Raw genomic sequence first — 15798 nt, 5'->3', positions numbered from 1 at the left:
TTGGTAAATACATCTAAATGCCACTTCATATGCAACTTCTGCAAAGATTAATTTTGTTGATACTGATTTCATTTGTTTAGTAATAGCCTAAATGTATTATTATTATAATTGACTGATTAAATGTAAAAATTTGCCCCAAAAAGATGATGCACAATTTTGGGAAAAAAAATGGCTTTATTTAGGTAAAAAAAAAAAAAAAAATTGCCCATAAAAGCTAAAAATCAATTTAAACTTATTGAAAAAGATTAATTTCTATCACTGCTGTGAACTGACCACACACAATATGAATAGGCTATAGGCTATATCAAAAACTTTAGAGTCAGTGTCCACGATAGCCCTTTAAGATATCAGCACAATAACACACTCAGCAAAATATTGTCTAATTATCTTAAAATTCCAGACAAATAGAATTCCAAAAAAATATTGAGATATTATTTGTTGTCAATATTGCACACCCCTAGCACTGACACAAAATGATTTCACGTTTTGTCAGCCAGTGTAGACAGCCTCAGCTGTTGGTTTATTTGTTTTCTTTGTTTGCTAAAAGTTACAGAAGGCCAATAACTTAAAATCTAGTAGCCAAATTGGCCGATTGAGTGAAATGTTTCAATCCCTGTTTGCAAAAGCGTTCTGAGAGTCTGTTTATTAGTAATTTGATTATTTGTAATGTAGCTTTGTGGATTCTGAAACATGTTTAAAAAGCACAATAGAAACATTAGGCCTCATACATTATGTATTTAGTATCATTATATAATATGTGTATGTATTTAGTATCTAATCTTACCAGCCTCTGGAAATTCCAATAGATTTTTAGAATAAAATTTTTCTAATTTATAAAATGCCTCTGATTGACATACAGGTGCATCTCAATAAATTAGGAATGTTGTGGAATAGTTAATTTATTTCAGTAATTCAACTCAAATTTTGACACTCGTGTATTAAATAAATTCAATGCACACAGTCTGAAGTAGTTTTAGTCTTTGGTTCTTCTAATTGTGATGATTTTGGCTCACATTTAAAAAAAAAAAAAAAAACAATTCACTATCTCAACAAATTAGAATATGGTGACATGCCAGTCAGCTAATCAACTCAAAACACCTGCAAAGGTTTCCTGAGCCTTTAAAATGGTCTCTCAGTTTGGTTCACTAGGCTACACAATCATGGGGAAGACTGCTGATCTGACAGTTGTCCAGAGGACATTGACACCCTTCACAAGGAGGGTAAGCCACAAACATTCATTGCCAAAGAAGCTGGCTGTTCACAGAGTGCTGTATCCAAGCATGTTAACAGAAAGTTGAGTGGAAGGAAAAAGTGTGGAAGAAAAAGATGCACAACCAACCGAGAGAACCACAGCCTTATGAGGATTGTCAAGCAAAATTGATTCAAAAATTTGAGTGAACTTCACAAGGAATGGACTGAGGCTGGGTCAAAGCATCAAGAGCCACCACACACAGACGTGTTAAGGAATTTGGCTACAGTTGTCGTATTTCTCTTGTTAAGCCACTCCTGAACCACAGACAACGTCAGAGGCATCTTACCTGCGCTAAGGAGAAGAAGAACTGGACTGTTGCCCAGTGGTCCAAAGTCCTCTTTTCTCAAGTTTTGTATTTCATTGGAAACCAAGTCCTAGAGTCTGGAGGAAGGGTGGTGAAGCTCATAGCCCAAGTTGCTTGAAGTCCAGTCTTAAGTTTCCACAGTCTGTGATGATTTGGGGTGCAATGTCATCTGCTGGTGTTGGTCCATTGTGTTTTTTGAAAACTAAAGTCACTGCACCCGTTTACTAAGAAATTTTGGAGCTCTTTATGCTTCCTTCTGCTGATCAGCTTTTTGAAGATGCTGATTTCATTTTCCAGCAGGATTTGGCACCAAAAGTTGGTTAAATGACCATGGTGTTGGTGTGCTTGACTGGCCAGCAAACTCACCAGACCTGAACCCCAGAGAGAATCTATGGGGTATTGTCATGAGGAAAATGAGAAACAAGAGACCAAACAGTGCAGATGAGCTGAAGGCCACTGTCAAAGAGACCTTGGCTTCCATACCAACCTAGCATTGCACAACCTATCACCTCCTAGCCACACCAAATTGAAGGCAGTAATTAAAGCTAAAGGAGCCCTACAACAAGTATTATCATGTACAGTAAATGAACGTACTTCCAGACGGCCAACAATTCCACTAAAATGTTTTTTTTTTTCATTTGGTCTTATGAAGTAATTCAAATTTGATTTAGACCAGTGAATTGGTGGGGTTTTGTTAGATGTGATGCCAAAATCATTCACAATTAAAAAGAACAAAAAAGACTTAAAGTACTTCTAGTTCTCGTGTGCACTGATTTATTTAATACCACGAGTTTCCACAATTTGAGTCTAAATTACTAAATTAACGTGTCTCACGACATTCTACTTTATTGATATGCCCGTATAGATTAGTATTTCCTGTTCGGGCAGCCTGTGCTCCCTTGTTCCACTGGAACGTGCTTACCGAAAAGGAGGAAAGCCATGACTAACCTGTTGGGAACTGCCAGCTTTTGGACATGCAAACATGGAGAAGGCTGGCCCACTACGCCCACCTGCGCAGGGAACTGTATGTTCCGAGGGGTTTTACGTTCAAAGGGCTGTATAAGATGCTGCATTTACTGCTGCGCCTATTGAGAAATATAGCCGCTATGATTACTACAGTTCTGTATATAAATATGTCATTATAAATGCTCTGTGATTATTCTTCAGTGCTCTTAATGTTTCAAGCACTCTGACCAATAATGGCCCAATCCCTAATGTGCAGATCGTGACAACGTACTGTGAGGCTGGAGTTACCACAATTATCACAGAGTCCTTGCTTCTTCTTTTCCATGACGTGGATAATCTGAATAGCTTGTATTTTGAATGTATGTTGCATAGCCCATTCCAACGAATGAAGGAATGATTCCTTAACCAGACAGGAAATCGTCCAATGCCATTATAATGCACTACATATGAATACCATACAAATATGTATTAATTGGTAAGAACATTAAATCATATATATATATATCTATATATATATATATATATAATTATATTATATATATTATAGATATATATACAATATAATCTCTTTTTTTCCTTTATTTAAAAACAATGGTTTTGACAGAATGGCAGAGTGATACTCGGGGCACCAGGAGCTATTATTTTCAAGGTAAGGTATGTTAGAAAAGCTACAGCATGTAGAGGAGGCGATCTTACAAAGAATGTTCCCTCTAGTCTAGAACAAGGCTGATTTTACTACAGTGATTCAAATATTTGAAAAGATGTTTTTGTTTTAAATGTTAATTGACAGAGCACTTTCAGTGGGGTTTATATGACTTTGTGAAGTGTACTGTCACTTCCGCGGCACTGTCACACAGCTTTTCTCTTTACTTCAGGTCAGATCATCACTGCATCTCTTACTAACATCATGAGCAGTGGCAGTACATTCTCCCCCATTCACTCAGTGAGAGATGAGACCAAAACTCCAGAAAGATTTGACTACTACGACCTGTATCTGGGTAAGATGTGATGTCTGACATTAGAAACTGAGACTAAGTTATCTCTTTTTTATATATAATAAGTACAGTATGATGATAAAATCATCCAGTGAAGTTTTGTTATTGTTCTGCATCATAGGATACTCTGTTGCTGCTGGCCATTTTAATAAAGACAGCATCACAGGTGATAAGTATAAATAACAAGCCATTTAATTTTTTCATATATTCAGTTTAAAAATGCAACATGACTTTCAATCTGCAGCTCTTATCTGCACTGTTTTTATTTGTCGATGATTGCAGATTATGTTGTTGGTGTCCCAAACGATTTGCACACCGCAGGCTCTGTAAGCGCTCTTTACACTGTTACATGGATGATTATGCACTTCAATTATCCTCTTGTACAGTTACACAATTGATTATGGAGTTGATCGGGTAATTTGTTGTTGTACTATGCTTGTTTTTAGGTTAAAATAATAAATGGAGCAACTGAGCCCCTGCAAATCATGAAGGCGATTAGTGGCATCCAGGTTATTTGATTTGATTTGTAATACAGGATATGAACCAAGTGAAATTCTGTTTTAATTTTTGTTCTCATAGTCGATTATTGTTTAACGCATCTACGTACGGTTTAAGAGTTTGGGGTCCGTGAATTTTTTCTTTTCATAATAACAGGTGCGATTCTCAAAAAATGGTGAATATTGTAAAAACAATTTTTGTGTAACATTTCAAAAAGTTAAACTTTCTATATTCCTAGAGTCCTTACATGTAAAGTAAAACATTTAAAATGTTTTTATTTTGTTTATTTTTTATTTTTGATTATTAGAGCTTACAGACGTCATGAGAAGTTCAAAAAATCCAGACTGTCATCGCAAATATGAGATTATAGAGTTTAATTAACTGACCATCCCGAGCAAAAATACCGATTCTGGGTATCTCTATGTTTCTTAAAACCAAAATAATGGGAAAGACTGCTGGCTTGGCAATGTCCCAGAAGACAATCGTTTGACACCCTCCTGCAAAAGAGAGTAAGTGACACCAGGTCATTGCACTGAAAGGAGTAGCTGTTCACAGAGTGCTGTATCAAAGCATATTCAATGCAAAGTTGACCTGAAGGAAGCAGGGTGGGTAGGAAAAGGTGGCACAAGCATACAGGAGTCGATACGCTTAAGCTTGATAATACGTTGTCAAACAAACGTGATATCAAACACTGGGAGAACTTCACAAGAGTGGACGCATGAAGTGCTTAGTTCGCCGAACACCCTTCAGACGTCTTCAGGAAAAGGCTGCTTTAAAATTCTAAGCCACTTCTACGAAGAAGAACAATGTCTTCCAGCATTGCTACCGGGCGATTCAGGAGAAAAAGAACTGACTGTGTTTTCTTTCCAGCTGGGTCCAAAGCGTCTCCCCTCGTTTTTCAGACTATATAAAATCTACATTATTGGGGTCGTTGCATCGCGCAGGGGGGGGGGGTGGCCGGAAAAAGTGGTCATGGACGTCTGAGTGCTGGACGACTCGCACAATTACGAGACGGGCACAGAGGTCAACGGCTGAAAGGCCAGCTGAATTCGTGTCGAGCGTAAGTGTGCAGTGATTATTGGGCGTACGTTACAAGCTGCTGGTGGTGGACAGATATTGTGATTTACAAGTCGCAAAAGTGAATGCGGAGATTTTACGAGCACTTTATGCTTCCATCTGCTACCAAGCTTTATGGAGATGCTGGTTTCTTTTCCAGCAGGACATAGCACCTGCCCACAGTGCCACAACCACTTCCACGATGTTACTGTGCTTGATTGGCCAGCCAACATGCCTGACCTGAACCCCATATGGAATCTATGGGGTATTTTCAAGAGAAATATGAGAAACAGTCAATCCGACAATACAGATGTGCTGAAGGCTCAATAGTGCCTCAGCAGTGCCACAGGCTGATTGCTTCCATGACACACCTCACTGATGCTGGAGTTTGTGCTAAAAGAGTCCCGAATGAGTATTTAGTGCATAAATGAACATACTTCAAAGAACTTGAACTTTTCCATTTTGCAATTCCTTTTTTTGATTGATCTTAGGAAATATTCTAATATTTTGAGATACTGGATTTTTGACTTTCATGAGCTGTAAGCTCTAATCATCGAAATTAAAACAAAACAAAAACTAATGTTGAAGTAATGAATCTAAAATATATGAAAGTTTCACTTTTTAAAATAAGTTACAATTTTTTTTCACTATATTCTATTTTTTTGAAACCACCTATATATATATATATATATATATATATATATATATATATATAATTTTCTTCAGCTATTACACATTATATTGTTCAAAAGTTGTTAAAAGTTTCAAACAAATGTTATTTTGAACTTTCTATTCATTAAAGAATCCTGAAAGATTATATATATATATATATAATATATATATATATATATATATATATATATATATATATTATGTATGTATTACGGTTTCCACATACAGCACAACTGTTTCATAATATAATACTTTTTCCTTGAGACCAAATTGTTCATATAGGATGATTTTTGAAGGATCATTGATTGAACGGCTGAAAATTCAGCGGTTTGCATCACCGGTAATAAATGACCATTTTCAAAACGTATTCAATAGCACACAGTTGATTTCTGATATAGTAATACTTTTTCCTAATATTACTGCTTTTGTGCCATATTTTTGATTGTAATCATTGCAGACTTTGTGAGCATCACAGAGCACTTTCAAGCGCAAATCCATGTGAAGAATCCTACCGATCCCAATGTTATTTCTATATGGTATGTATGGTTACCGTGACTCGTTATTTTTTTTAAAAATGCGTTAATGATACGTTTTTTGTCTGTCTTTTCTGTAGATACCCAGTCAGCTCTAATCGCACCGGGTATCTATACTCTTACGCGTCTGATACTCTTGGCACATTCGTTTGGTGCTCCGCAGTTAACGCAGGATACACATAATTCGCATTCTTCTGGGTATTTCAGGAGAATTGCTCCAAATGTTTTGATATGGAGTATTGATTGATTATATCCGCTCCGCCTGTTGCGTCACTCAGTTGGTTCGATGACAATCCCCTAATGGGATCACCGTCTTTTTTATGGGAGCAGATTGTATCCAGCTCCAGAACATGTGCGTGAAGTGGCGACAAGTTCGATGGGGAACCTGCAAAGAAAGAGAGGTGCTGGGCGCCGTGCGCCTCTTACAAAGCCAACCAACATCCTACAGGGACATACTGCCTTGGGGCGTTTTGGGCAGTGCTATAAGCCCTTTGGTATACCTCGACCATGATGGCTGTAATGGTACAGACTTATCTGACATGTATAGGAGAACCAGGACTTTGCACGTGAAAATGAACAAGGAAAGTTTTGGACCCAAGACAAATGGACGGGATGGAAGAAAGCCCAGAGCTCTACCAGGTGTCAGGATCCCAAGGCATTGAGCTTTAACAGGTTGATAACGCAGTATCCTTTACAGAAGACATTGTTGGTTGCTGTTATACAAATGACATTCAGATCTCAGAATCTGTTACTTTTTTCGTAGTGTGACAGCACAATAGAATCTTGGTTTCACTTAAAAAACGTCAGGATCTTCAAGCAGTCATCATTTACTCTTCCCTCAGTCTATGAAGCAGCATCTGAAAGGTGATTTGACCTAACACGGTCAGGTGTTTCGTGTCGTCTGTCCCACAATATGACAATTTTCAGATTTTGCATGGGGTGAGTTCTAGTTCTTACGGTGGAACATGAGATTAAACCTGGTTACAAAAAATAGACTAAAAAAAAATACTTTTTAGAGTTACTATCCAAATAATCTAATAACGTACTTTCAACGTGTTCCAAATATTTTGAACACAAAAGGCTCACCATGTCCTGCATTTTTCCAATTAAAAATATAAATCACAAACAGTAATAGATTTAAGTATTAATAAGATTTTAAAGTGACTGTTTTCTATATTTGAATATTTTTTAAAATGTCATTTATTCCTGTGATGCAAAGCTGAATTTTTCACATCATATAAGCTCCAGTTCGTCAGTGTTCTAAATAGATCCTCTCAGAAATCCTGATGCTTTGCCGCTCAAAAAACATTTTCTCATTATTATCAAGCGTTTGAAAACATTTTATGCCCCCCTAATATTTTTTGTAGAAATTGTGACACATTTATATAGAAATATTTTTTTTTGTCTGTGTACAGTCATCTTTGAAACCATGTTTGTGACCAAGCAACGCAGTTAGTTCTTTTTTCAAAATAAATAAACAACTCACTACTAATATCAAAAGGTTCGAATAATGTAGATAATCACACAAGTTTTCCAATATTTTACTGATGCATTCTCTTGCTAAATACGTCAAACTTTTAACTGTTAATTAATGATGAGTAATTTTATCACTCTTTTACTTTACTGGGCTGAAGAAACACTATATAGATATCATTGTGTTATTCTTTCTCTTTTCCCCTTATTTTTCATTTATTATTCCTTTATCCTCAGATGGGCCTGTTGGGGCATCCTGGCTCTGGTGTGAAGGAGGTCAAGTGTTTATTTACCTGGGTCAGAGTGATGGCTTGAGCAACCAGTATGTTCAGCTCATTGAGAGCCCGTTGTTAAGGACCCTCAAAGATCCTCCAATGTTTGGCTTCAGCCAGAGAGGAGGGACAGGATATTGATGATAATGGATGATCCAAGGTATGTTTATATATTACTTGGACTAAAAAGCGACTGGAAAGCAGTCAGGCTTATTTCTTCTATAGAACTGAATAGAGGAAAAATCAACAATACAATGATATAACATACAAATAACATAAAGCCACAAGGAAAAGTATGGTGAACCTTTCATTGTATGGATCTCCATTTGGTGTTAATCTGGAAGAAAGAAAGTACTACAAGATGAGATCACAATAATTTGTGGTGATGAACTATCCCTTTCAAATTTATTTTAGGCCTTTTAAATTATATTTGTCATTTGGTTTGGGCCTCTTTTTGTGCCAATTTTGTCTCCAACACAATGTCAGCAAATTGCCGACAGCTCTTTTCACCAGAACCCTGGACACACTGGTGCCTCCTCCAGGTACACCGTTCCATTAAAATCTACCAAGTTAACCTTCAGTCTGGGTCACTGCATGGTAGTGCAAACGTACCTCATAACCTGTCCCAACAAACCCCATGAAGCCACCTATGAGTTCATGCTTAGAGTACAAACACCCACAAATTATACAGAATGGTAGAGCCAACCTGAGCTTTAGAGCATTTTCCTCAAAGATTGAATGTCCTGTTGTGAACAATCTCCACTAAGAGCCCCTTCCCCACCATCCTTTGGGATAGGAGCGAAGGGCTGTCTGAGATCACCATGAGACGAGGAAATGCCTTTGCTACAGTGTCCTACAGCCTGTCTTAGTTACAGATATAAATGGAAATGGTGCTCTGACACTGGGGTCCAGTGTGGACAATGGCAATTGCTTGTTGACACACAGTCACCTGCTTCTTGAGGGGACTCTTTGGACTCTTTAGCTCACTCTCTGTCCTGTGGTGACTGATCTATTAGGTCTCTCATCTGGACCAGACAAAGTTAGTACCCCGCCTTCGCCGCTTCCGTCCTTTTTTACACATGACTCTGTCAATGTACCACCCTTTTTAAGCCTCTCTCTGGAAATACGTACTCCATGCCTGCTCCCTTTCAGGCAGATAGATTTAGACTGTTTTGTGGTTTTCCCGACCTTTTCGTTCATCGCCCCCTTTAAATCAGGTCACATTGCTATTCGCACGCTTGAGGTGTTCAGTGTCGCAAAGTAGGTCAACCTACAAGGTACCTGTTTTAAAATAATTCCAATTTTATTACTGTAAAAACCCTTAAATTATTTTATTGTAATCATATGGTTTTATATGCCTTCATATCAATTGTGCAGTATATGTGGTTTTAAACCATAGGTTCTGCAACTGGTTTTACCAGTCATGGACCTGGATTTGGCACTGGACATCAAGTGGTGACTCATACACACAGTACCTTAAAACTGACTGTATCATATGAAGAACGAAAAATAAGGTGCTGTAGAAATATGCTTATAAAAGCATACAAAATAAAAAAATTCATTAATAATAATAAATGAATAAAAACATGACCCAATAATTAATATATTCCACGTAAAATACAACATATATCATGGTATTTATTTATTTAATAAATAATATTTATTGATTAATCAATTAAGTTAATATTACCCATATTACAATATCCATGTTCCATACTACTCATACCAAACGTAATATAAAATTTTATTGCACACTTGTATAAAGTCTACAAATATTGCGACCCTGGACCATCAAAACTAAATAGAATTAATTAAAAAACAAAATTCCGAAGTAGGTTTAATTTTTTTTCTTTCCAGTGATGGTATGGTTTGTTAGGATAGATAATATTTTGTTGGCTCGAGATACAACTCTTTGAAAATCTGGAATCCTAGGGTGCAAATAAAAAAAAAAATTCACAATATTGAGAAATCACAATTTAAACAATTGGTCCAAATGAAGTTCCTAACCAAAATTATAGTTTTGAATAATGTAGGGTCGGAAATTTACAAAATATCTTCATGGAACAAGATCTTTACTTAAATATCCTATATGAATTTTTTGGTCATACTAAAGAAAAATCAATCATTTGACACCCTACAGCTGTAGTTTTGGCTATTGTGCTACAAATATCCCAGGTTTTACTACTATGACTGGTTTTGTGGTCCAGGGTCACATATACACTTCTTAAAAACCCACACAGATCCACTAATAATACTGCCAAATTCCACCAAGAGTCATTGGTTAAAAAAAAAAAAAAAAAAAAAAAGTAAAAAAAAAAAAAAAAAAAAAAAAAAACATGCCAAATAGAGTTTTAGATGGTACACGACAGCCTTTGATATTAGACAAGAAATTTAGCACATTTTTTCCCTGCTTGTGGGTCCTGACTCCGTGACCCACCACTTGAGAACCACTTGAAGTGATTCTGCGTGTTTGGATCAAGAATGTATTTGGCTTTATCAGGGCACAGGCTGTAGTGAGGACAACATGGCTCGAGTTTCATTCTTTCCCGGATCTTTTGAACCCGCGCGAAGACCAATCTTCTGTCAACTCCATACAGAGCAGGCACCTTCGTTTACTATTGGTACAATTGCATCTGAACTTTAGTACAAGAGACAGCTTCATGTTCATCTAATGATGATCAAGGTGGCGTGTACCATCATGCTTGATTAGTCACCAGTGAATAGCTCTCAAGATTAGCAGAGCTTCGGGTCAGTGCAATGTGTTACAGTTAAGCTATTGACTTGCACACCCAGCTCTTTTTTTTAGGACGAATGCATCAATCATCAATGGCTCAAGGACCGGCTCATCTGTGATCCAGTGTATGTTAATCCATTATTGTCTTGCTATGCCTTGAAATTCAGACCCTCACATAGTTGTAGTATTTTCCTGTAGATATTTTATAATAAATCACACTTCTCGCACCTTGATTTGGTACCTCTTTTTCCAAGTAGCTTACGACCACTGTCTTAATATGGCACGTGACCATTTCTATTGGTAGTATCTGTCTGGCCTTACAGGATTCCTTGAGGAGTATTGGTATGTTCGATTCCATGATTGAAATCTTATATTAACAGGTGGTACAGTTACATAGTGTGTAATCAATGCATCCCTAATAATGGCAAGTGTTCCTGAGGCCTAACATATTAGATATAGCCAAGTTCTGTCAATAGAAACTGCCTAGATGGCGCAGCGCTGATGGGTCTTCCAATGCAAACCAATGATCTTGGCACAGTCGATAAACTCCTTGGCACAAACTAAATTGTTTGCATGATGGCGTAACGCAGCCAAAAGCGCTTGCTGCTTTTAGAGTTTAAATGGTCTGGGTTTAGCATACACTAGAGCATTTACTAGATGACATTTGTTCAGGTGCAGCTTTCAGAGTTCGCTGAAACCCTGCACTGCACTGTTCATATCCAGTTACTATGTCTAAAATCTTATTGAGAGCGTGTCATGATAGACCCGTTAAGATAGAGGATGTAGATAGATAGATAGGATAGATAGAGAGATAACTAGATAGATAGATAGATAGATTAGGATAGATATAAGTAGAGTAGTAGTAGATAGATAGACTAGATAGATAGATTATACATATACCTAAAGGTCTTAAACAGAAAATTTTGGGTGCATTGAATTTTAGTCATAAAAGAGTCTGTGAGTTCTTGAACTGTTTGGCAACATTATTTTTTTTTTTTTCTAGTGCTAAACACGGGAGCTATCAGCGGGACAGAATGTAAAATCAGAGTCATGGTCCAGACGAACCCTCCTACTGGACTCCCACCAACCTGTACACCTGTCCGTTCCATCTCTCTAGGTGCGGACAGTAATATACCTCAGGCAGATGTCTGCAAGAACTTCACGGCCTATCCATACTCTGGGTGTTTCATCCTCGTTCAACTATTTTCTCAAATATTGAGTGTGCATGGCACTGTGAGACCCCGAGTCTCGTGACCTTCCACCATCGCAAGAACGATGTTTTGAAGTGCTGTTGAGATAAGTACAAGACAACTCTTAGACAGCTCGAGAATTAGATCTAGTTAGGCACTCAGTGACAAACTGAAATATAGACTTTTTGGTTCTTCCCCAACGGCACAGACTCGATCATTCATTGTGATTTTTCCCTGCTGTGCATTTCAAATTCTCTAAATTCTCATCACGTAAATCCTTCTTTTTGTCCTTGAAAATGCAAGCTGTTTGCAGTTGTTGTTCAGTGGGTAATCTTTTGCATCTCTTCCTATTCCTGTGTAACCTGGAGGTTAAGGTAGCAAGCTGAGTCCATATCTGCTCATCTCGAGTGAACTATCAAGAAGCCTTGCTCAACATGCCAAAGGAATGCAGTGCTGCCTGGACACAATGTTCGGCCATTGTGTTGGCCCGGTGAAGAGTGCTTGGCAAATTATATAGTTTTTTTTCGTTACAAGCAAACACCGCGGACACAGTTTATTATAAACCTATTGAATTTTCTGCGTTTTTGGTATTTGCTACCAGCTTTTTGTGTTGTTTTATCTATGACGACTGGGAGAAAGATCGTACGACTGTTGGCAGATAACATCTTGTATCCACAGACCTTAGGGTTGCAAGGCCGTTAGCGTAACAGTTCCTTTTGTTATCTTTTCACAAGCTATATAGGTGTTACAGTCCGTGGGTTTTACAGAGATATAAACAGTCACTTGTCAAAAAATAACAATGTCATACTTCACTCCACAGCTCTGATCGCGTCAGACTATTGAGATCGCAGCGCTGCTGCGATTATCGAATGCTGAGAATTTCAAGGCGAGCGGAGAGCGTATGAGAACTGAGCTATAATTAACAGCCGCGCCGCACCACTTCAGGCAGTATCAGGGTTTAGTAGCGCCCACCAGTGGAGGTGAGGAGGTTTGTATTTTGTCACACACTTCCTGTTTGTTGCGACAGATCACAAGTTACAGAACATCAATTCCAATCATGCTGTTGATGGTGAACGGGACCGTTCACTTGTTGTATCTCTTGAAGAAGATTTGTATATCAGTTTGCTGTCAAAAAGCAACAATGTTTAGTGGTGTGCCTTAAGGTGTTGTCCACATTAGTAAATTTTGGCAAATTTGTGGGCAGAAATGTCATTTCAAGTGTGCAAACATGAAGCACAGATCAAATAGACTCACTTTTTTAAACCAGGTGGTCAACATGGCAAATGTGCATGACAAAACTTGAACCCACGCGCAAACAGCATCTGCAACAACAGTAAAGCTTCTGCTGCTTGCAAGCATAATTCCAATTTGCATGGATTCCTATTGAAATAACAATTGATGAAAATTCAACTGCACAACAATAAATGTGACAACACCTTCAAAGGTGAGTTTAGTCAGGCTGAGAGTTATTTTTTAAAAGAAAGAATTAGTTATTATATTTTGGGGTTTTTTATGAGTTTATTTTAGTTTTAATTTTTATGGATTTATCTTCTTCTTGATAGTTTATGCTGTCTGTCTGTGTGGATGTGTAGCTGTATAAAATTAGGATGTGTGTGGGTGTGTATACATGTTGAGGGTGTTTATAAATCTAACCTAATCTACAAATAATTACTAATTTACATTACTATATATATATATATTATGTGTGGTGTGTGTGTGTGTGGTGTGTGTGTGTGTGTGGTGTGTGTGTGTGTGTGTGTTGTTGTGTGTGTGTTGGCCCAGACAACTAGAGCAAGCCTAAACAATTGACCTTATTGACATCTTGACTGCTCCCTTTAGAGTCTGTCCGGTCAAGCACGCTAGTGTTATGTACATTATTCAATACACAGAAAAGGGGTGTGGGTTGGCAGCGGGCACAACAGAGTGACACGAGACATACTGCGGTGTAAAATGTGGTGTAAGCCCGTGTGACGAAGGGGAACCCCTTCACTCAACACTTGGAGGGTGCGGTTCAGGAAAAAGGAGAACGCGCCTCAGTCATTGGGTTTGTGATCTGGGAAACCCCATGGAGGGCTGGCAGAAACATCAGGAATAGCAATGACATGATCAACAACACCACTGAAAAAAAAAAAAACAACCACAACACAACTTGGGTTGACTCATTGCATGTTCAGCCTGTTAAAGAAACATGTCGCTCTCGGTTGTGCTTGTCTCTCATTCCAACTGAAAGCAGGTCTTTACCCTTTACGTCATGGAGTGTGCCTGGACTACAGGGCGGAGGACCACATCACATTCCAAATTGCAAAATACGAAGGTTGTGAACATTCATAACACAAACCATCTGTTGTGTTAAACAAAACAGAACAAAATGAATTGATTTCTCTGTTTTGCTAGCTTGTCTGCTCACCATAACAAAATGCTAAAACAACAATCATTATATTCTGTTTCTTCTAATTTGATCTCCTCTTATTGTTTTCAGTTAAGGAAAGGACAGAAAACCCCAGACAGTAACCTGTGTCCAATGCAGGTTGATGTTTAATGCTGTAGCTTTACCTGGAGATTGCGATGGGTTAAGTGCTGCTGCCTGATTTTCTTTATCTCCATAATCATTTTGGGTCCCCCATTACAAAAAAAAACAGCACTGAAACGGAAATGTCGAAGGACCAGTTAATGATGTGTTGGGACCTAAAAAGTAGAAGTCAAAGCAATTCATTCTCATCATTTATTGTTATTATTTTATGGCATGAAGTTAACTAAAAACTAATACAAACCTAACAACAGACACCTATAAAAAAATATCTATAAACAGTATTAAAAAATAATTAATAATAAAACAACTATTAACACAATTTACAACCGTTAAACACAAAAAACTCGAAAAAAAAACGCTATCAAATACACACTTTTGTAAAACATGGAAAATGAAAAACAAAGAAAAAAAAAGGCCATTCAAAATATTAACAAAATGTAAATGTTTATGATGACACTAAATTAAACAAGGTTACATAGAGGCTCTTCTCGGTTGACCTTGTGTTCTGCCCTATTTGCTAAATGGGAGCGAAGGATTCGACAGAAGACCTTGGATGAAGTAGGCCACTTCGTAGAGATGTATATGAGGTATATGCTCAGTTAGTATACGTTGAATACCTTCATACAGTTGGGTTTTCGTAAATATAAGGCTACAGTTTTGTACTCGCCTGTCTCAGCTTAAGAGCTCCGAATGTGGCCCCAGGTCAGCAACGTTACTCTTACACTGGAGTTTCTGTTTCCAAATGTACCTTTCTCTGTCCAGCTTTCTCTTGTCCCATCACACTCGGTTGTTTCGTCTCTCTGTATGTCGCTTTATATTGAGCGCTGTTTAGGATGAGTTGATTTTGTGCAGTTCCGGTTTATGACGCATTCAGATACGCTCTCTTTAACATTCGGGAGTTCCTTAGCCGCATCCATTCATGGGGGCTGGTGATTCCGTCATCTCACTTATTTTTCTGCTCTCCTTTCGTCTTTGCCCTTTCGCCTCTTCCTCCCTTCCTTCTCTCTCCACTCTCTGTTCCGAGTTAGTTGTGCCCCGCGCCCCTGTGGTACCGACGACACTTATCCTTCCTGACCATGTTCGCTTTAACTCATCATTACTAATTCTCCCCCCGTACGATTTCCCCAGTCAACTTTGTTCACAGCAATTTATATCTTACACACACTTGTATTAAACTATTACATAGACAACAGCAACACCAAACTATCGGTAAAACACTGGATATTTTACGTCATAAACAAACGTCTTACTGCCTTCGCTCCGGCCTCCGTACCATAGCACCGTATTACCCTTATTTAATTACATACGAATACGCTGATTCCT

At 37.9% G+C, this 15798-nt stretch overlaps 1 protein-coding gene and 2 pseudogenes across 1 annotated transcript; 2 read left to right on the top strand and 1 right to left on the bottom strand.

Moving 5' to 3' along the window:
• Window positions 1-15798, bottom strand: part of LOC109045640 — a 638390-nt pseudogene that overhangs the window by 341625 nt on the left and 280967 nt on the right.
• Window positions 3114-4035, top strand: LOC122142378 (integrin alpha-8-like). The gene is made up of 5 exons (XM_042752804.1): window positions 3114-3171; window positions 3398-3520; window positions 3639-3683; window positions 3800-3843; window positions 3964-4035. Exons 1-5 carry the CDS (start codon window positions 3114-3116, stop codon window positions 4033-4035), a joined length of 342 nt encoding a protein of 113 aa, XP_042608738.1.
• Window positions 8168-15798, top strand: part of LOC109047430 — a 44698-nt pseudogene continuing 37067 nt past the window's right edge.

The sequence above is a fragment of the Cyprinus carpio genome, chromosome B25 (genome assembly GCF_018340385.1).
Source record: "Cyprinus carpio isolate SPL01 chromosome B25, ASM1834038v1, whole genome shotgun sequence".
Classification (NCBI taxonomy): Eukaryota; Metazoa; Chordata; class Actinopteri; order Cypriniformes; family Cyprinidae; genus Cyprinus; species Cyprinus carpio.
This window is presented reverse-complemented; position numbering and strand designations above follow the sequence as displayed.

Excerpts from the sequence above, each read along its gene's own strand:
- LOC122142378 (XM_042752804.1), top strand. The coding sequence starts at position 3,114 with ATGGTTTTGACAGAATGGCAGAGTGATACTCGGGGCACCAGGAGCTAT. Across the intron at positions 3,521-3,638 it reads CTACTACGACCTGTATCTGG|GATACTCTGTTGCTGCTGGC; the intron begins GTAAGATGTGAT and ends TCTGCATCATAG. Across the intron at positions 3,684-3,799 it reads TAATAAAGACAGCATCACAG|ATTATGTTGTTGGTGTCCCA; the intron begins GTGATAAGTATA and ends CGATGATTGCAG.